A 21882-nucleotide genomic window follows, 5' to 3' on the forward strand; every position below is an offset into this window, starting at 1 on the left:
CCAACAGGTAAAGTTCGAAAAAAAAATCTATTGTGAGTTCTATTTCGATGGAATTACCTTATCAGCAGAATAATGGCTGTGCACGTGCGTTATCAAAACTTTGTACATTTCTGTCCCCTACATTTTTGTCCTCTGCAAAACAACAGGACAACGCCTAGCCAAAAATTGAATTTATATTTTACCTTCGAATTTCGCAATTGTCTACATCTGCTGAGTGCGCCTATTGGTCTCAGAACTTACTCGAGATAAATATGTGACGCCAGCTTTCAATTCCAAATGAAAATGCGACAGATTAGCAGCCGTCGTTCGCGTTCTCCAAACTACGCAAAACTTGGTCATTTCACGTTCTTTTGCAAAGGATGGCTAAGAAATGTACAGAGATTTATAACGCACGTGCACAGCCATTGTTCTGCTCATTAAACCTTTTGTTTAGTGACGTTCTCGTTCTCGTTGCCGTTGCCGTCGTACTGTGGTTCATTGCTTTTAAGCTCTCTAGCAACTTTTGCCTGGAGAACGTGAACCACGACGGCTAATTTTTTTAAATGTCTAATCTAAATTTATCGCTCTGTTCCAGATTTAGCTTTTTGATAGTTTTGACAGTGAGAAACAAAGTAAATAACTTTAGAGTACCAAGAGATTCGTAGGTTCACTTTTTAATTGACGTTGCCCTCGGCGTTGCAGCGTAAGGCTCGGCGCGAGGAGGGAGCACAGGGTGTGATGGGTAGGGAGAAGCTTAAAAAGTGTAGTACCTTTTTTGCCATACTCAGCATTCATAGGGATTCAGAATTGTAGGAGTAGGTTTGCACATGTATAATCAAACTGCTTTTTAGGGGCCATGAAAGTTGGCAACCAAGGGTGAAAAACTAGTCGCATTGAGTGGCCGAACAGGTCGTAACATCGACTGCTTTTATATGAATCTCTCTCCCTGGGGAAAATTGAGCAATGAAAAACAAAGCTTGTACAATCAAAATCAGTGGCCGTTCGGCGTCCTCGTAAATGTGGTAGCAAGATAAATAATATATCTAGGTCTATAAGCTCACCTCAACTTTCTACAGCTGCTCGGGTCACCATTTCCTGGTATTGGTGGCCAACACCGACTATTCCACCATCAAAATTATTGCCGCTTAAGAATATTCTTTTGGACGTCGGTCAACAAACTATATGTTTGAGCACGTGCCTTAGTATTTTTGCTTACCATAATAGCAAGATAATAAAATATCCTGTTCCTGTTCCTGTTTACTGTCACATGACTAGCTCTGGTATTCGCGCGTGCGGTGGCAGTGGATGGTCGCTGGCCATGAAGATTGACGGAGAAAAGGTGATTTATCTGCCATAGAGATAGTTATTGGAATTTTTTCCTTTCCCAAAGGTAATTGTGATAGACATAAAAAAAATCATAGCTCTGGGAACGAAAAAGTAAAATAATTCGTTTCCAGCTTTTTCTTAAGGTAAACAAGACACACGTAGCCTGCTTAGAGTTTAAATAATGCCAATATAATGGAAAGTAAACTTTTTTTTCACAAATGAAAGCCACTCTCGATTATAATTATTATGCTTTTCGTTTTGCTTTAAAGGCATTTGACACCGTTCTGTGCATGTGCGGCAATTTGATTGGAACAGTTTTCAAGGTTGATATTTGTGCGGAAAATCTTTCTCCGTCGAAGTTGTGAGGCGCGTGGAAATAATAATACCGATATTGAAGAACTGTTTAGTCATCTGTGAAAGATTTCAAAGAGATATTTTGTGTTTTGAATTGAATATACCGTCGTGAAATTCGATGTCCTCGAGAGGGGGTTTCCGAAGCGGCTAGAGACGAAAGCTGCTTTCGCCCACTAGCCGTCTTGTTTCGAAGCCTGAAACAAAGAAAAAAAGAAAACAACGGAAGGAAACAAAGGAAAAAAAGAAGAAAAGATGGGAGGACGAACATTGGAAACTTAAGATAACTGTAAATGTGCATGCAAGTTGGAAGAAAGTAAACTTTATGTGCTTGTATTCAACGGACACGGCCTTCACACTACATAAACATGCTAAGTATTCTTTGAAAACGTAAGGTCATAAGTTTCAAAAGGATCCCTTCTGGCACAGCTACATCCTTGGAATTTTGTTAACGCAATCCTTTGTCTAACATCTTAATTTTGCTATTCGACTTTTAAGAAAATCGTTCGCCACCGGATTCCCATACAAACACTTTAATTTCTGACACTATTGCCCGTCCATCACTTGTGTGACACAGTTATTAGACGACTTGCGTGACTGTGCATCGTGACTATGCTACCGGAAGACTGGGGACTAGTAAGTCTCATGCAAAACGGCCAAGCGAGCTCAAAGATTTTGCAACAGGCGTCTGGTGTTAATTCCCTCAGAGAAAAGCGACGTGAGTCACTCAGTTTACTTCCTACACCATCTACTATTGTATTTATATTCTTTCCATCAAAGTAGAATATCGTATGCTTTGTAGATGAAGGCGTGAAGCGTTTGAAAACACCATGCCAATATGACAGACTGTAAGTTCTTCGCGATATTCTTTCTCCTCGTGGTCAGCTGTACGCTTTGTTTTGCCACGAATAAGCAGTGTTTTTGGGTGATTGATGCAGTGGAGAAAGAAAACCTATCAAAGGTGGCGTCTGTCATAGTTCCAGGTGGACAGTATTTGTTAAGAATAAGAGTAAAGTGCGACAATAAGGTAAGCGGCTTGGTTGCTTAATTGATGCATGTTGATTTCACCGCCATCTTCGTCGGACAGAATATTAAGCTTACGCTAAAGTACTTTTAGCTCACAAAGATAAAGTGAATCGGTATTAAGTTTATAAACAGTCCTTTGTCTGCTAAAAAGATCGTTTCTTGTTAAATCAGGGTTGCCACAGGTCAGGAAATGGTCGGGGAAAAAAATTCTTCAAGGTCAGGGAAAAGTCTGGGAATTTTATTTTGAGTCTGTCAGTCAAGTAAAATTGACATAAATTTTTGAAGAAAAGTCAGGGAATATTGGAAGATTGAACATGGCTGATTTAATACCGTTTAGGGTTGGAAGAAACATATATGCATATGGGGTCACTGTGATATCATTCAACGATGTTCTTCCTTACGGAAGAAGGAAAATTTGTTAAAAACTTATCAGGCCTAATAATGAACGAGTAGAAAAGACGGCTGTATTAAAGTCGAGGCCGGAAGCAACTACTAGATCTGACATTTTGTATTACATTTCGTCAGAGAAATGCCATTTTTGTCAGCGAAAAGTTGAGGAATTTTGAAAAGTGATGTCTGTGCATGTGGTAACCATGCATGTTAATGCTAGTTCTTTGCGGTATAATAAAGACTGTTGTCATTTTGCCTCTTTGCGGTATACCATATATTAGACTATTGTCATTTTGCCAAAGAACCCTCAGTTCCATGCATGTGCTTCCATCTTATGATTGGAAAAGTCATATGCTTAACTCAATTTTTATCCTTAGATCTCTACTATGGATCAGGTGAATCTGGTAAAAAATTTCCTTAGTTTTCAGAATGATCATATTCACCACTAACAGTTCCTATCCCCTTCAAATTAGAAGTTGGCCACTTTTCACAAAGTAATGAGTAAATTGCTTAGTTTACTTTCAGCATGTTTCTCTTGGTAGATTAATTCTGAAGTGGTGAGGTCCCTGGTACTGACAGGTGTCAATCCAGTCATCAAACTTGAGTCTGAGTCATTTGGGTTAAACCATCACAATGCACAGAGATATTCAATTCTAATGACATCATCACTGATAGAAATGGGAAATCAGGAGAGTTGTGAATGTCTTATCAGAAATAAAAGCAATGGAAGTAACAGGTATGTGAAAACAGGTTTCATATATGAATTAGAAAATACCTCGTTGTGATTGGCTGATAGCTGGCCAATTTGTTGTTAATATTAATCAAATATGTGTGCATATTTAATATTAAATCAGTTTGCATTTCATAATTTTCTCAGTCATATAGTTATAGTAAATGTGTAGTCATGTGAAAGTTAATGCAATTTACACTAGCATACCTATTAGCTAGTGATATTTGAAAATTTCTTTAAATTGCACCAGTTGGAATTCATATGTAATTTACTTATACTTACTATAGACTGTTTGCCATTGATCATTTCTTTTTGAGTCCAACCACATGCCATGCATACCCTTGCTTCTGCCAATTCCATTTGATCTCAAATGTCGCATTACCTTTACTCTCTACATGATGTTGAGAGAAAACAGAAAACAAGCAAGACATACTCCCAGCTATTCCTTGCCTGATTTTAAGAGAAAAACAAACTGCAGATAGTCCATGTTCATCCACAGTCTGAGAAAGTACTAACAGAGCATATGCTGGTATGTTGACTGGTAGTCACATGACTGTTTATCTGGCTGGAAGTCACATGACTGTTTTGATCATTAGCATAGGTGCTGCAACTTACTAGGAGAAAAACTGACCAGTGTGGTCTGTTAAAAATCTTTGAGTTTGATTGTAATCTGGCTGTAATGTTCATAGTTTACTGTGAAAATGTCATTTTTTCTTTCTAGGCCAAACGAATGTTTCTGTAATGGTGCTATCCCCAGTTGTTCACATTCAGATGCTATCCCAGTGGTTAAGGCAGGAAATGAATGCTGTCATATTGAAAAGAATTGTTCAAACTTCAAAGAGCTATGTAACCCCGCTTGGCTGGCACCTCTTTATATCCCAGCCACAGGGACAATATTACACTGTGAAGTTGTTGACAGTGGCACTGGCCCATACATAAACTCTGACAGGTAAATACTCCTATTTATTTTATGGCAAGGTAATTTTGAGGTAAATCAGAGCATTCTGAATGGTTCCTTCTTGGTCAGGATTTTGCCATATGGATCATTTCTATGTAAAGGACCTAATGGGCCAATATTCCCCAGTACAGTGCAGCTCTTGTTCTTAGTTAGTAAGAGTTTAATCACAATAGTGTAAGTTCACCATTAACAGGTTGCCCAGGGGGCTATCTGAAAGTCTCCAGGATACAGACCGAATCTCCTGGTCTCTGGTACAGGTGACCGAAGCTTGGTCACCAATCACATGGTAGATATGGTGGACATGGATTATTACGGTAATGGTTCAGTGGTCCTGATACATGCAATTGGCCTTCCCATGCTTTCCTTTTAGCTGATCTCAGTTGCCTTATTTATTATGGTGGCTTTTTCTGGATGACCATGGAGGACTGGCTTAGTGCAAAGAAGCTGTACTTATTGTGAAAAAAAAAATGCACTACTGATTAGTAGATATTTCATGCTTATAAACAATTATTGTATTAGGTTTTTGTGATAGAGCAGTTTTCAAATGAGTGTCGTAAAACCAAAACCAAAGTAATCACTCCGGCCAATCACAAAGGACACAGGCAATCCAGTAGACCAATCAAAGCTTGAAGTAATTACATGCAGCTGATGTAAAGTGTGGGAAAACGTGTGCAAGTGAGTTACAATTGCATTGGCTTTGGTTTTATCTCTGATTGGATGAAAAAGTGGAGCTAGTTTTTTAAGCCAATCGTGTAGCACAGTTGATGCAAAACCAATTACTTTTCGACACTCAAATGAAAACTGCTCTATCCAGAATAATCAAGGTCGAGGTAGGGGTTGTCAGCCAAAACGGAAGGCTGAAGCTGGTAACCCTTACTGAGACGTTGATCATTCTTGATATCACAAAAACCAAATGTAATAATTGATTTATTATAGATTGTACAAAAAAAAAATGGAAGTAATGTTTTTGCTTCTTCGCTGACAGCAAGCAACACAAAGCACGTGAGCTTGACATGATTACCCCTTACAAATCATGCACCACGGTCATACATGACATGATTACCCATGACCTTCAGTGTCCTTGACATGGTTATTGTATAATCTGCAGCAAGATGACGTCACAGGCGCTGATTTTGAAAATTCACTAAACGCTTTCGGCCAATTAGAAAAGAGATAGTGAGTTCAATGTATAATAATTAATAACACTTTCTTGCAAAAAGACTTTATGATGTAATCTTGTTTATTTTTTGGCTAGATTCACTGTACACTTAGATGGCTATCACCTGCTAGTCAATAATACAATTCATAACAGACTTGGAGATGAAGTTAAACAGCTGCCATCCTTTTCCCAGGAGACACCTGTTGGTTGTGTTCCAAACTTTAGTCCCATATGTGTCATGGCATCCTCAGAAATGTCAAATCACATCATTTACACTTCCTCAGAATTTGAAAAGATGCAAGTTTTGAAGATTCAAGTGAGTACAGCTTTGTTCATGTACACTTACAGGTATTAGAGTGCATGCCGGAATAATTCTCTGGTGCAGCTTTAAAGGCCTTTGTTACTGGCAATATACATGTAAACAATTAAAAGAGTATCATAGACAAAATTAAGCTAGACTGCCAGTTCAACACTGCACTTTTAATAACTTTTAGTTTTACTCATGGATTGCAGTGCAGTTTTTCTTTTTCCGCATTGCATTAACTCTGCCCAATTAGTTATTTAGCAGTATGTGTTTTCACTGATATCAATTATCAAACTAGCCCTCTCAGGACAATTTTACCTGCCTTGTGAGGACAATTTTGCCTGCCTGATTTGACCATCTAGGGGAAAGTTTCTCTTACATACAAAGAAGTTCAGTTCAAAACGTCTTGTCCGGCTGTGAAAACAAGTTGCTCTCCTGCTGAAAATATTAATAGCACCCCTGCTTTAGAGGATCACTAGTTGATGATTTTCATGATTCTCATAACCTGTGTATGTAATAGTGTAGTCATGATGTAAGGAGACATTAGTTTTTCATCAGGTCTTCATCATCATATACAGTTCTTGCTATATACTAATTAATGTAGTACATTTTTTTACATTATTTGGCAGTTTGAGGATTCAGTTCAAAATAAGTGTGCATCTCAAAGATCGCTATCATCTCTGCAAGTCAAGGGTGTACTGTCTCTAACAGACAGGATTCTGCTCAATTCTGGTGTGAGTAGATGACGTCATTGCATTATTTTAAATTTACTTAATTTAAATTACATGATTCCTATCTTGTACTAAAAGACAAGAAAGAGAAACTAATCATGAATGTTTATAGGTAGAGGTAAGTCTACTTACGATCCAAGTGGCCCATCAGGCCAGCGCTTATCTCCGGTTTCAGTAGTATGAGGTGACTAGGAGTATTTGTACTCTACCTAGTCCATCGCAGGGTAATTATACCTTCAACTTTAACTTATAACTTCATGGTTGACATAAAGAGGTGTTAGTGATGACAAAGATAGCACTGAAATAGCTGCTATCATAATGTACAGGGTTCTCATTAACTTTTGATTCACATGTTGCCTTGGTACACAGTCATGACATAACAAACATGCTGCTTTGCGGGTGAATTATAACAACAACAGGCAAGTCACCCATTACCGTCAAGGTCTTGCTCAAGTACATTCAGCCTTTAAACAATTGTTATGGCCCTTAATGACAGCCCTGAAGATAGCCAGACTGATATGGTAAAGACTTTGTAATTTTTTGTAATTTCCCTCCCTTTTCTCTGTTTAAGGCTGGCATTTTAGAAGTACATGCTGACTACACAAGCGTGGGTACTGATATTAAATGTAAGTACACACAGACCAACAGTATTTTAAATTTCACTGCTTTCTTTTCTAATTAATACAACTAAGTTCACTGTTAGTAATAATAGACTCCTTGTCTTTCTCCTTTTTTTCATCCACTTTACTCAGTGCCATCCTACCCATTTTGCCATCCTCTCTTTCCCCTATCCGCCCATCTTCTTTCTTTATCTTGCCTGTCACCTACAATGTTCAAAATGTTCAAAAAATGTTCAAATGTTGTTGTTTATAGTGGTCAATGCACTTAGCTACACCTAGCTAATTCACAGATATGCCACTTAACTGAAAGAAACAAATATATCAAGTCAACATAATAGGCTTAGAAATCCCAACTGGCGGAAGGCAGACCAGTAACAAACCACAAACCTTTGCTAAGCTCTTTTCAAATCTTACATTCAGCACTCAGAGATTATAGACTTGTGTTCTCTGGGTGTGTCAGTCATGTGGTGAGCCCCACCCAGTCGTCAGTTCTCAAAGTTACAGTTTTGGGTTTTGGAGAAGAACAAGATAAGGAAAAGGTTTTTTTGGCTTTGCCAGTAAAAGGTATGTTACTAATTTCTTTTACTTATTGTTTTTGCTTCAAATGGGCAAAAATACATGCCCTGACAATTGTTGTTATTCTAACAGTAAGAACTACATAGTGACTGGAATAATTATGTCTGAATACTGCAATAATCATTAAATTTTCTTTATCAAGGCGAGCCCTCAAACTTTGCTGAGCTGAGGGATACTAGGGATCAAAACATCTGCCAATTCCTGAGGGCATTGCTTGAAAATACAGGTAAAAATGTAACCCTTGTTTTTTTATTTTATAATCGTCATATCAAAGTTACCACAATATTTGACTAATAAATACACTGTCTTAGTGTTACCAGAATTAACGATGTTTTGAAACTATGATACTAAATGAAAACAATGTATAGACATGCACGCATAACTGACCCATGATACAAGACAAGCCAAGTGAAAAGTCACTTCCAGTTTTTTCTAAGTTGGCATTGTGAAGTTCTTTTTACTTAAGGGGGTATGGTACCCTAAAATATGGCGATGTTCATGAAAAATTCAATTTCTTGGAAATACAAGACTTAAGACCCTTGAGGACTTGTCAGAAACATTTTGAAACGATCTTGCCGAATTTCCTTCCAGATGAGTGTGAAATTTAAGGAAAGTACACAGTGGTATAAGATTTTTCACGTGGCAACAGCCATAGCAACGACTGTTTACTATAAGAACGTGACCAAAAATATGGATTATTTTTAACTTATATGAACGAAACTATTTAGAAAAAACTTTTAAGACATGCACAACTCGATTGGTATGATTATTTGTGAAAAGCTTTGCCTCGAATTGCCATCACAGGCTCATTCATTTCCCTTATGACAAGGAATATTTCCCACAACTGCGGTAACTTTTTACAAAATAGAACAACCATTGCACCCCCTCCCCCGAGATCCAATCTGCACCCCCCCCCCCCCCACTATTTGTGGCTCGTTAAATGCTTAATACTTCGTGTAAGAAACTTAAAGTGCATTTTTCTCAAAAGTTTACTTTTGTACCGACTGACTTTGCGCCAACATTTCTACTTTGTAAGGTTTTTAAGTAGAATTTCTGAAACTCGGGCTCATCAAAGACCAATTGTGTCGTGATGATATAAACCAAAAAAATCGTAACATTTTAAGGTCTGTCACGTGACATGAGATGATTTGTCCACTGGGTGTGGTAAAAAATAAGGTTATTTCCAAATAAAGCTGTAAAAAGCACTGAAAATAAGAGTTAACTGTCAAAACTTAGGTTCATATCACAGAACAAAACAGAAACTTACATGATATGCTTATTTGACAGTCAATTCTTGTTTTGTAAAAGAGCAGGAAGTGTTGGCGTCAATACTATAAAACACTCTTCAAAAGGCTGTGGCTGGTTTCCATAGCAACCATTTTGAGTAAAACTCTAGAAATTTAATTTCTCTTCTTGAGTGCAATAGCACACAATTGATCTTTCTTCACCATATTTAAACAAACTTTTTGGTCCATATTGAGGGTACCATACCACCTTAAGAAAAAAAAACGTTTCTAGGATAGTGAAAGAGACCTTGTTTTTTATCATTTAACTAAGGCTAGGAATCACTGCCACAAGATTAAGCTTGCTAATAGAGATATGTAATAAAGACAAAAGAACTTAGCCATATAGTTATTAAATCTTGTTCTTTTTTGCTGCAATGGTTGGTTTAATTTGTTTAGTATTGTTCGGTAAATTAATCTCATCATTTAATACTGTTGGCCGGCCGTGGTTTCCTAAACCTAGGAATGTCAATTTTAATATATTTTTTTCACAATTTTATGGTGGAAATGATGGTTGTGTTATAAATTTTCCAGCTGTGTACAGAACTCATAACTATATTTCATTTTCACAGGTAGTTATCCGTGTCAAGTGATATCTGGAAGTATCAGTGGTTTGAAGGCACAATCCTTTGTTATCTTGGTAATGTTGAAGACGCCTCATGCAGAGACATTTCATTTGGTACAATGTGAAGGTAGTGATAACTTCAAATCGTGACAAAATATCATTTTTATCCTGATAGTCTTTTATTGCTCGCAGAAAGCAACAGTGAGTGTTTTAATTCCTTTACTAGACACTCTCAATGATAGCCAGAGCCATAAAGGTATTTTAAGCGAAAACGTAAACTAAATTTCCCGATCAGAGGCAAAAAGCGTACAGTTAGAGTTTGCCAGCTAAAGATGAATGGTTTAGCCAATATGACTAACAGTGACTATGGACTGAAACTTTTTAATCTCTGTTGACTTTGACTGTTCGCCGTAATTGTGAAGGACGAGTACTACGAAAATTCAACAAGGTGGGTTTAGCCCAATATTTTGCTCCTACACAGAGCCAGAATTGGAATGACAAAAGCAGGAAAACATGTTCGTGGATTTTATTGTTTTCAAACAATTCGGTAAAACGTTTTCTATCTGTGATCAGTTCCTGTGTTCTCATCACGAAGCCACATTCCCGATGATTCTTAGCTAAATAGGAGAAATGGCATACCATTTGTGAGTGTAACTAACCTTTTACTCGAAATTTGATCATTTTTTTGGCCGCATTAAACATCGCGGTATGTTTTTGGGTTCCAGGCCCAGTCAGTGGTGGCAATTGGACAGCACTCTTTCATTTCCCAACTTCTCTTGGTGTTCCAGAAACGGGTAAGTTAATAGTATTAGGGTATCTTGTTCTTGTTTTATTTTTGCCGTTTATAAATATAAAATTTTACATCAATTTATATTATGGACAAGGAAGCCCAGGGAAGCAAATCTGTATCCCGTGTGCTCTGTTTATTTATAGTAAATACCACAGAGGTTGACTCAAACGTTTAGGCTATTTGCTGCAGTCTGACCTCGATATCATGAAATTTATCTACCCTGCACAGAAGGCAGGCCCGATCAGTGGCCATATTATTTACGATAGGCCTCAGATTTTTTTTTTTTTGTCTCGATGTAACCCTGTAGGCACGCATTGCTCTTATCCAAAACAAGGCATTGCGTGACTAAACCAATTCAGCTGTGATAGAGTAAACTGCAGTCTCTAGGTAGGGGAAGTTTTCGTGCGAGACTCAGTTCCCTCGCAAATTTTGCGCCTCTTGTAAGTTCACGCATGGATACCGTTGTAGACAAATACACTTTATAGTAGTCCGGAGATTATAAGCGTTGACCTCAGGACAAGCGATTTAGGTGTCTTCAAGAAGATGTATGACTGGCTGACTTTGTGTTCTTCGTGTTTAACCAGACCATGATAACTGGCAGAGAATTGAGTCCAAGTTTAGTGCTGACAATTCAAGAGTTTCAACATTGTCTCTCACTGGCTTGTCATTCACGGCTGTTGTCTGCGACAGTTTGTTTATTTGGGGAAATGCTCTATTCTTCAGGTATCGATTTAGTTGATTTTTAAGTGTAAAAAGGAGTAAATCGAAGCCATAATACATTGTAAGAGTCTTAGTCTTTTCAGTTTAGCTTCACCTTTTTTGATTTGGCTCAACTTAGTCCAAGTAATTCGTTCTTTGTCAGTGAAACCGGACAAAGATGATTTCTTAAGCTTTCTTTCTGAGAAGATCCTGTGTAGCCGCAAGCCTTTGCGTTTCACACATTTTTATAGCCCGCAAAACAGGCGGACTAGCGGGACAGAGTGCGACACGCGCTCGTGTTCGCGCTCGTGTATCGTGCTTCGCGGTCCTCCCTACTAATCTGCCTGTTCTGCAGGCTCTACCATTTTCAAAACCGAACTACTTTTTAAACAAAACGTTCGTGGTACATTTCGTTTTCCAAACTGCAAAAAGCTTGTATGACGTGAATTGCCTGTCACTCGTAACTTTTTATTTTTAACTTGCTCTTTTCTTTTCAGTCCAGATGGTGGAATTTCCATTCACTGGCTGACTGGTTTTCCTGGAAATTCAACGATAATGGTGTTCACTTCTTCTGCGTCTGATGGAACGTTTGCATTCCTTACAGACATTCAAGAGGTGGGGTTTGTTCGTATTGTGTATTGTGTAAGTCCACAACCACTTTCAAACTCAGTTTTACAATAACTGCAGAAATTCTTGCACGCTCATTGGCTAATTTTCATTGTCAATAAGCGGACAGACAAATCAATGTATAATTTATGCGATGCTGAGATCCGTTGGTCAGGACTACCCTAGACGGTATTTTTTAAATACATTTATTTATTTCAGCACGTTACAAACAGGTAGATTTTCACCAGATTACTTGATTGCTTCTTACTATTCTACTTACAACTGTTTTAACAGAAAAAGGAATGGTTTCCTAACAGAATGAAACTTACTCATTTGACTTTTCGATTTGTAAAATAGTCTTATTGTTAACAAAGTGTAAAACATGAGATAGGCATAAAGTTTTTAGCTCAAGCCTTAACAAAGTGTATTGGTCAGGACCCGGCGGGGGGGGGGGGGGGGGGGGGAGGTGGGATACTCCCAGAAGAGTTGTGTGGGGGTGTGCGGCCCGCCTCCCAAAACCCTTACCCTATTTATGACCAAAATCTGCGATTTTTGCTACCCTATTTGATTTGACCAAAAATTCGGCACCCTATTTGTGACCGTTGCGGCTGACACAGTTGCCCTAGACATAACTTATGAAGGGCTTTTATTGATGGTCGTATGGATAACAATAAAGAAGAAACGTACCCAGTTGAAGACTAGAGTGGGTTTAAACCATACCCAGTCTATTTATGACTAAATTGGCCAAGATCGATACACTGTTTATGACCAAAACGGCTGAAAAACCATACCTTTAAGGGCTGCACATACCAGGAGCCCATTGCTCCTGCACATACCTATTTAGCCCATATAAGGGAGTAACCCCCCCTCCCCCGGGGGGGATCAGGACATATCTAGACTATTGTAAAAGTTTATCAAGAGACGTCATGTGTAATCTTCTTTTGTTCTTATCACAGGTCTGGGTGGGCCAAGCAGGCTCGGCTGAGGTTCAACGCCTTAAAAGCACTCTAGGCGAAAACGCGCTCGCTCCAGGCTTCCATTCTCGTAACAGTTCATTCGTTCTGTCGATATTCTTTGACACAGCTAGAAGGTTGCAGAAGGTTAGTATAGAGGGATGGAAGTAGACTGTAGCGCTGGTTATTGGTCACTCTAAACAAGGAAACCAAGTACAGCAGGTTAATGTACTCTGCAGTACAGTGAAACATGTTACCAGTAGGTTAGTGTTTAGAGTGAAACTGGTTATAACAGGTTCAGATAGTTCCTAACAAGTAAGTGTTCAGTGAAACAGGTTACAGCAGGGTTTTCGTGTAGGGAAACAGGTTACAGTCAAGTTTGAGTACAGTGAAACAGGTTATTGCAGGTTAGTGCCCAGTGACGCAGATTTCATCAATTTAATGAGTAGTAAAACAGACGTCTCTTGAGCGTGCGAAGATGAAACTCAGGGTATATAATTTGGTGTTCCGCCAGATTATAGCTGAAGGGAGAGATGATGGTGGCGAGACAAAGTGTATCTCTCGTGAGGAAATTCCTGTTGGCAAGATTATCACTCGGCAAATATTCGCTCAGAAACAAGAAGAAAATGTAAGAAACTATCAAAACAGCAAGACCAATTTAACGTCTTGCCTCCAGAAACCTTCAACCAATCAGAATCAACTGAACATTGTAGAGCGCGCATGTCCCTTCGCGCGGATCGCATTTCAGGCTACACACGATGTGTTATATACAAGAAAGTGCTTCTACAAATTTCAGCCGACTGTGCAATGGGACGGCAGTCTCGTTCAGAAGAGCGCCACCCTTCATGAATACTTCAATAAAGTGAGCAAGGCTATTGACGCCGACTGCAGCGGCATAAGTCAAGATAGAAGACAGGCCACGAAGGATGATTTACCGGATGTGATTCAGCTTGGACGATCCGAGTGGTACTCGTTTGTGTTTTATCTTTATTTGGAACACGGCCAAGTTGGTGAGTTATGATAAAAAATAAATAAATAAATAAAAAATTACGATATTTAGAGAGGAAGCCACATCAGCCTTAGGGCCTGATGACTGAACTGGGCTGGTGTCAGTTTGCGGCGCACCAAAGCAGCCCGGCACACCGAAGCAGCCCGGCTAACCGGACCAGCCCGGCACACCGAAGCAGCCCGGCACACCGAAGCAGCCTGGTTAACCGGACCAGCCCGGCACACCGAAGCAGCCCGGCACACCGAAGCAGCCCGGCACACCGAAGCAGCCCGGCACACCGAAGCAGCCCGGTTAACCGGACCAGCCCGGCACACCGAAGCAGCCCGGCACACCGAAGCAGCCCGGCTCATGTAATCAGGCTCTTAACTGGTTTTCATGTGGGTCCTCTATCCTGGTAGAATTTGAATTTGGAAATGTTGGTTTTTTTTTGTGTGGAGAAAAACCCTCGAAACAAGGCGAGAACCAACAACAAACTCAATCCACGTAGGGTACCGGGCCGGAATCGAACCCGGGCCACATTGGTGGGAAGCGAGCGCTCTCACCACTGCGTTAACCCTGCTCCTGAAGGTAATATTAGTAAGTTATAATAATCATGCCACTGCGCATGCTTGGTATTTATAATATTATTAATAGAATGTCTAATGAAAAAAAACGATGATCTCTGTTACCCAGAAACCAGCACGCACCCGTGGAGTCTCGCTCATCTCCAGGCCTCGCTTCATGTGTCAGACGCCACGGTTCTGAATGTAACGTCACTGAGAACGGAACTGATTCCCCAAAAAGCAGTCAAATATGCGGTGAGATGGAAAGAGATGTAGTGTGATAAGCGGAAATATGCTATTCCAGGCCCTGGCCAAACTAATGCGTTTTGAAAAGCATCCGTTTTCGTCTCATCCAAAACGAAACAAAATAATTTCGTTTCATTCATTTGATGCGTTTTGATGCGCTTTCAAAACGCTCCACTTTTGAAACCGTTTTCGAAAGTCTCCGTTTTCATAAGCGTTTTTGGACGTTTCAGTGTAAACGATAACGATAGGCGAAAACGCAGCTAAAAGTATGCGTTTTCACACAAAAACGCTTTAGCGTGCTCGAGGCGTAAGTCGCCTTCGAGCTGAAAATGTGTTCCATGGCTTCCTCAGAAAATAACGACAATAGGCCATCAGTTAATATATTAACCTTATAGTTCACTTCAGTAAGCGCTAGACTGATTAGGTAAACGGTTTCTCTTAGTTTGCCGTTCATGTAGAATCCATTCCAATTCAAAATTTCAGTTTATCGAAAATGCACATTTTAAATGTTTTGTCACATTTAAACAATTGTGCCTGTAGGTAACCGTGCAAGATGGCGGAGTCAGACTCACACAATACCGCCCGGGCGAAGGACTCGCGCCTGCCTCTTTACATATTAAGGTGAATGAACCTTTTGTTACCTCTTCTATTTGGGTGTACATGTACGTCCCGAGTACATGCCACTGTTACTTAGCAACCGCGGGCTAATTTGTCAGTCTCGAAGGCTGCCAATCATAACAAACCCCACTGACGCAATGAGCCAACCAGGGCTTGAAGCTGAATGTGTCACCGGTGCCAAGCGCGAGAAATCGCGCGTCAGCCTAGTTAGCTTTAGTTTCATCTTATTTTTGTTTGAAAGACTCGTATGTTTGATAACATTGGCTAGAGCATGTAGCAATCAACTCAACTTGAAGTGAAGGGTGTAATTTCTTGAAGAGCAGTTAATTGCGCAATATTTGTGTTAATTTCTGGATTAAATCATGTTAAAAGTGGTAGAGCCTCGATGTAGGAATTGGCGGCTAAAAAGTACTTTTCGAGTCACAGTCTTTCTTCCCATAACATCGAGTCTCTGTTTCTTCCCGCAGATTTGGAATTCTTGTTTGTCTTGTAGCACCAGTTATGGTAGTAGGGGCGCTCTTCAGGTAAAGTGCTGGCATTTTGGATTAAATATAGTGCGTCTGGTGTTGTTACCAGAGAGCGCAACGAAGTAATACCTGTCTGTCCTTGATGGAGATGCTTCTGAGCCTGAGGATTTCGTTTGTGATGTGTTGCGGAGTAACCGTCTGTTTTTTGAGAAGTCACATTATGAAATCAGATACATCGCACAAATCTTCGTAGAGCCACAATGTGGAATTTCTCGGAAGTCGTACTATAATTTATGAGAAGTAAATCAGCTTTACGTGTGAATGTCGTGGTGGCCTCATGGTTAGTGCATTGGACTCCGGATCGAGCGGTCCGGGTTCAAGTCCTGGACGCGGGGACATTGTGTTGTGTTCTTGGGCAAGACACTTTACTCTCACAGTGCCTCTCTCCACACGGGAATATAAATGGTTACACGCAAATTTCATGCTGGCGATAACTCTGCGATAGACTTGCATCCCATCTAGAGGGGAGAGTAGAAATAATTCTCATTTAATGCTACTGACAAATACAATACAGTACAATACAATACTGGTTTAATGTGAATATACGCTCAATTATGGTGGTACACTACGTATACACAAAGTTGACAGCGCCGGCAAGATGGGACACTTCGGCAGGCTCTTGACACTTGCTCAGGAAGCAAAATGACTCCTCCATCCCTTCCATTTAAACTGGAACATAAACCATTCACAGCCACTACCATTTTCAATCAAAAAAAATCAGTCGTCCCTTTGAAGGGACACAGTCTGGTGCACATGCGCATTAGATACCATTTCATAGCTAATTTGCATATCACAGAGGCGCAATCCATACTGTTTTTAACCAAATATGATTAAAAAATAATATCAAAGGATGAGCAAAAGCACACTCAAAAACAGGTTTTTCAGTAAATGATTGAAAATCAAGCAAAACACAGCGAAGATTGAAGCGGATTTCTAGATGTACTCGACGAATATTTTTGATTTCACGTTGAGTTGGACTCTTTTCAGAGTGAGAAAACTGGTGTCCAGGTCAGCGCGGTTCCTCAGCTTACTGTGTTCCTTTAACACTGATATTTTCCCTACCAGGGTTCTTATGCAGTGGCTGTGCTTCTCGGGTGTCCCGCGGGTCGCAAGCTGGTGTTTGATCCGGAGGCCTCTAAGACCGCTTCGGGCAGGGAGCATTTCTGCTCTCCCGTTCATGGTGTACCGTGTTTCTATTTTTACCGAGGTAAGGAATTGAAATTCACATTATAAGTTCAGAGGATACCTTAAAAATTCTGAAATACGCCCCCACAGAGATAAAATCTAAAACGCGAGAATCGTTTTGAAAATAAGCACTCTTAGTTGAAGGGCTGAAAGGGTAATTTCTTATATTCAGATTTCTTTCTCTTAAAATGATAAGATGTTTTCAGAATTCAAGCCTTCTATCAAATATCACAGATGGCAATTTCGGTTTTTATTTTATGTTCTTGCACTACAAAATGCTTGGAAAACCTAGCTATTGATCAGTTCGAAGTTGCTAAAGGTACATTATGTAACCGCTGTAACCCGTTTGTGACGCTGACATTTCCAGCGTTTAAGCCCTTCGCCAGGAGACGTGCAGTGTTTATTTAACGACTGCACTTGCCTTGTGTCTCATATCGTTACGTTTAGAGACATTTACCAAGCGGTGTTCTTGCATGGAGAGTTTTATAGCTGGTGTGATTAGTTTCTGCTAGTAGTTACTGGTTTAATCTAGTAATTGTTTATTTCGATTTATTCGAACATTCATGGTTCTACTTAAGATTGAAAAACAACAACGTAAACTTCTGGTTGGAAGATTTCCTTCCAGTGTTCAAAGTATTTGACCTAGCCACGGGACAGATAAACCAGTTTCATGGAAAATATGGACTGAAGATTGTAGGAGGTGGACCGACCTACCAGTCAATCACAGATTACTCGCAGGAAGAACAAACGAAGTACAACTACCAAACTACAAGGTACATATTGAAATATCTTATTTTTGCCCGTAGTAGAAAATTGAGCATTGCTGCTTCATTGCTTCCACAGTCTGTTAAGAGACAGGAAATATATCATTACCTCTTGAGATGGGCATTGTACTCACAGAAAGTTTTCCCGTTCTTCGGGAAAATAATCCGGCTGGCACCCTTGAACGAAGCCCCGTCTCGAGGGAGCGGGAGTAATGCAGGTTTAAAATCAGTTTAGAATTCAGTTTTCCTTCATCAAGTGAGTTATTTTGCTCTGAAATTTTAACTTTGGACCTTAAAGGCTGGAACTGGAATAATTCTAGAGTTTGGCAAGACAAGGTTTCACTTCATAGCCAGTCTCAAAGTCTGGTTTGTAGATATCGAACCTGGAAGAGACACAAAATCGACTAGATTTGTGCAGCTTTATTCTCTCATGGTGTTTTTCATCTTCGCCCAATTGCAGTTCCACGGCTTCTTTGATCTGGGCATCCAAATTAAAGACTTTAGGAGATATCCCTGTATTTGACAGTGAAACAAATGGCATAAGGTAAGTTGAACATATGCCCGTAATGTCTCAGTGCTATTTCTAGCCATCTTTGGTCACTTAAGACGCATTACTGTTCTCTGGCAAGCGCCCGTTTTCACAATTAAGACAGATACAGTGACTCGTCTGGACTGGTTATATGTTTTAAGTGGCCTGTGGAAACAGGATGGATAGCTTTATCAAGATGAATAACTCGGCTAATTGTGGTGTTTCTTCATTATTTATATAGCTCAGCGGTCCGGAATCCCAAATCCTTGAATCTGATTGGCTAATCGCGCGCTCTCCAACGGTCCTGAATTTCCCATCCGCATCCCGAATACGGACCACTCCAAAATTTCCAACCTTGGCAACTTTTCAAGCTTTTTGTTACACCGTGAAACAACGTCAACAAAAAAAATCAATACAGAGTCAAACAATCATGTATTGCGATAACGAGAGCTATCATTGCGAATTTTAACGTACTTCAAGAAAACAAAAGTTTTGGAAAACGCAAGCAACGGCAGAGAAGATAAGACGAAGAATTGTCACAAAACGGACATTTTAGGCCAGAAACTTTGGTAAACGTAATATTTTCCTACCCAGTGTCACATACAAAAGTCAGGCTGACGAGTTCTGAAGACAGGATCTCCTGTTTTGCTCAAAATGTCAAATGCACCCGTACTCCAGATTTGAACTGGAAGGCTTTAACTGAAATTCAATACAAAAGTTGCTTTCAAAGCAATACTGTAGAGAAAAAAATAAACACGTTATTTGCCGGCCTTTGTCGGTCCGTATTGGACCTCCTGGTTGGAAAAATAACATATCTATAGCCAAGAGAATATGATCATAATCCCTTGATATAACTCATTTCTCCCAAACTGTGTCACAGAAAGAATATGTAGATGAGTAGGGAGAAGTTTGATAGTGACTTGATACTGACACAGCTTCGAACTGTTTCAGCTGGTTGTGCGGCACACAGAGTCCTTGTGCTGATATTGGCCCAAACTTTCCTGGAAATGCTGAGTATTATTTCAAATTGGAGTTTTCAAACAGGTAATTTGAAGTTATGGAGAAAATGGGATGAAACAAGGGGGCCTATTACCTCGGGACGCTACCCGCGGGCAGGCGATCAGTCCCGTGAGCGATCATTAAACTGTCTTGTTCTGCTTGGTGAAGTAAACTTTGAAATTTGACTAAGAATTGACAGCGGTGTTTTCTTTTAACTTCATAGAACCGTTTAGGACAGTATATATAGAAGTAGTATCAAACACTTTGTTAAATGCAGTTGTTACTAGAACAGCTGCTTCAGCTATTCAATTGTTGTTGTTGTTGTTGTTGTTGTTGTTGTTGTTGATGATGATGTTGATGTTATTGTTGTTGCTGCTACTGACAGTAATCGTGAAGTTTTTTTTATGTAGAGGAATTTTTCGTCGCAAATGTTTACCGAGATAAAGACCTTGGAGGCTCAGTCACAATTGTGTTATGCCTCATTGTCTTCCACTCCCGCAGAGACTCTTCATTGTCAAAACTCATGAAGGGATTATTTTATTTGTCATTGTTTTCAGGATTGTGGATGCCGATTCTTCAAACTGTGACTTTACGATCCGATTCCTAATACGAGTTCATGGCTTACCACCAGGCTCATTTAACCCGTCCTCTGTTATTGTTCTGGTGAGAAATTTAGAAACTGGTCAAAGTTTTGAACGAGCGAACCAACCAACCAATGAACGTACGCACGTAGGTACGAATGAACGAACGTGCCAACGAACGAACCAACGAACTAACCAACCAACGATCCAATTGACGATCCAACCAGCCAAGCAATCAACCAACCAAACAACCAAAAAAAATAAAAATAAATCAACAAGAAACAACCAAAGATATTTTTTAGCTGTCATTAGAACTAGCAGGGACTGGAAGTGTCTTTACTTAAAAGCTATGAAAGATAACCAAACTTAATCTTAGCTTGTCTGTAGTGACGTTTGCCACTCAGGACAAACTTAACTGTGTTAAGTAGTGTAACGTATATTAGTCAGGTTAGATCAGTTTTAATCTGGCTTACTAAATGGCTGTTTAAACAACATCGTTCGTCTTGTAAATTCAGCGACAAATATCAGTTGAATGATGCACTTTTTGCTTGTTTGCCTAAAACGATATTCAAGGTCCTTAAAAGAAAAACAAACTAGCGAGAAAAAAGATCAGCCCCAGAAATTCCAGTTATATGTCAGGTAAAATTCCGTATATTGTCATTACTAAAGGAGCTACCTCACGGTTTAATTTGCGCATCTTGAAAAGTTTTATAGCCTAAATGTTTCAAGTTCGTCGCTTCTAATCCGTATTAGTCTTCTCCATCCTGAACCATCTTTGTTCCTTAAGGGTTTATTAATATCTCTTTGGTGTTTTTTTCTCAGTAAATTACTATTTTCAGGTTTCTTTCAGTTTAAAGCTGAATTTGGCCAAAATACCGTGACTGAGCTCCTTTGAGGTAGTGTAGAAACTTAGACACAAAGGCGACGGAAGGTCAAAATGAGTAATGTCTCTTACGTTTGCAGTCTTGTCTAGGTATCTTGGCCACTCTCATCTTAACGTTCTATTTATTGAAACGTCAAGACGCCAAGCTATGGAGACAGCTTAAGAGTGTGCTCTCTGTGTTTCGACAAGTGTCTGTCCTGTGTAGGATATTTAACCTGAGTGGGGTTAGGTTGCGCAGAATGATGGGTACGCGCAGAAATAGGGTCGACCCTCTAGCTGGAGAAGTTCGACTAGAAACCATTCATCAAGGTAAGGTGCTGAAAAAATAGTTATCACACGAAAAAACCCGTTTGACAATGTAGTCATTTTCTGTGCAGTTCACTTAAAGATCTACTCCGGCAATTTGATTGGCTGAATTAATTCTTGGAGCGAAGTTTCGAATTTCCTAAATGGATGTCCTGACCGTAGGTAAGCGGCATCGTTGATGAACGTTTTCTTTTCTTCTTTTCGCGTTTTCAGAAATGAATGCAGAAACTGAAGGCTGTGATGATGCCTCCATCGACATAAAAGGAAACTCTTCGGAGCAGCATAAATATTTGACCACAAACGTATGACTTACTATGAGACCGTTTTTTCATGTGGACGGAAAGCGTGCTGGCCTTGACTATTAGCTTACAGTACAGCCACAGTATTACCTGCTGTAGTTCAAGTTCAGCTGTTTTGGGCATTACTTCAAGGCGAATTTTGGACGTCTCTTGAACAATGAAGACTTGAGCTGGCGAAGACAGATTAGTTCCCAGGGTTGTAACTCATGGAGTTGAATATATCATCGTTAGTATTTCAAGCTTGAACGTAGAATCGGATAACCTTATTCCCAGAATCTTTTCAAGGTTACAGCACAGGCTGTCTAGTACCTTGCTTACCCTTGCGCGTCTTTATTTCGTTCTTAGAAC

General features: G+C 39.7%; 1 protein-coding gene across 1 annotated transcript; it reads left to right on the forward strand.

Annotated features, from left to right (window-relative positions):
- The first annotated feature begins 1676 nt into the window (after positions 1 to 1676).
- On the forward strand, positions 1677 to 21880 carry LOC145485462 (cation channel sperm-associated auxiliary subunit gamma 2-like). The gene is made up of 24 exons (XM_081464129.1): positions 1677 to 2683; positions 3615 to 3808; positions 4524 to 4751; positions 6016 to 6235; positions 6853 to 6957; positions 7526 to 7580; positions 7938 to 8138; positions 8293 to 8376; positions 10006 to 10125; positions 10730 to 10792; positions 11373 to 11511; positions 11985 to 12102; positions 13050 to 13193; positions 13561 to 14056; positions 14728 to 14852; positions 15384 to 15464; positions 15929 to 15985; positions 17054 to 17195; positions 17787 to 17946; positions 18398 to 18481; positions 19418 to 19510; positions 20023 to 20128; positions 21010 to 21238; positions 21449 to 21880. Exons 1-24 carry the CDS (start codon positions 2495 to 2497, stop codon positions 21541 to 21543), a joined length of 3528 nt encoding a protein of 1175 aa, XP_081320255.1. The 5' UTR covers positions 1677 to 2494; the 3' UTR covers positions 21544 to 21880.
- Positions 21881 to 21882: the final 2 nt, after the last annotated feature.

This window comes from Orbicella franksi, chromosome 4 (assembly GCF_964199315.1).
Source record: "Orbicella franksi chromosome 4, jaOrbFran1.1, whole genome shotgun sequence".
In the NCBI taxonomy this organism is placed as follows: Eukaryota; Metazoa; Cnidaria; class Anthozoa; order Scleractinia; family Merulinidae; genus Orbicella; species Orbicella franksi.

Coding starts and splice junctions, on each gene's coding strand:
- LOC145485462 (XM_081464129.1), top strand. CDS start 2,495: ATGACAGACTGTAAGTTCTTCGCGATATTCTTTCTCCTCGTGGTCAGC. Junction 13,194..13,560: donor CAGCTAGAAGGTTGCAGAAG/GTTAGTATAGAG, acceptor GTGTTCCGCCAG/ATTATAGCTGAAGGGAGAGA. Junction 17,947..18,397: donor TACAACTACCAAACTACAAG/GTACATATTGAA, acceptor GCCCAATTGCAG/TTCCACGGCTTCTTTGATCT.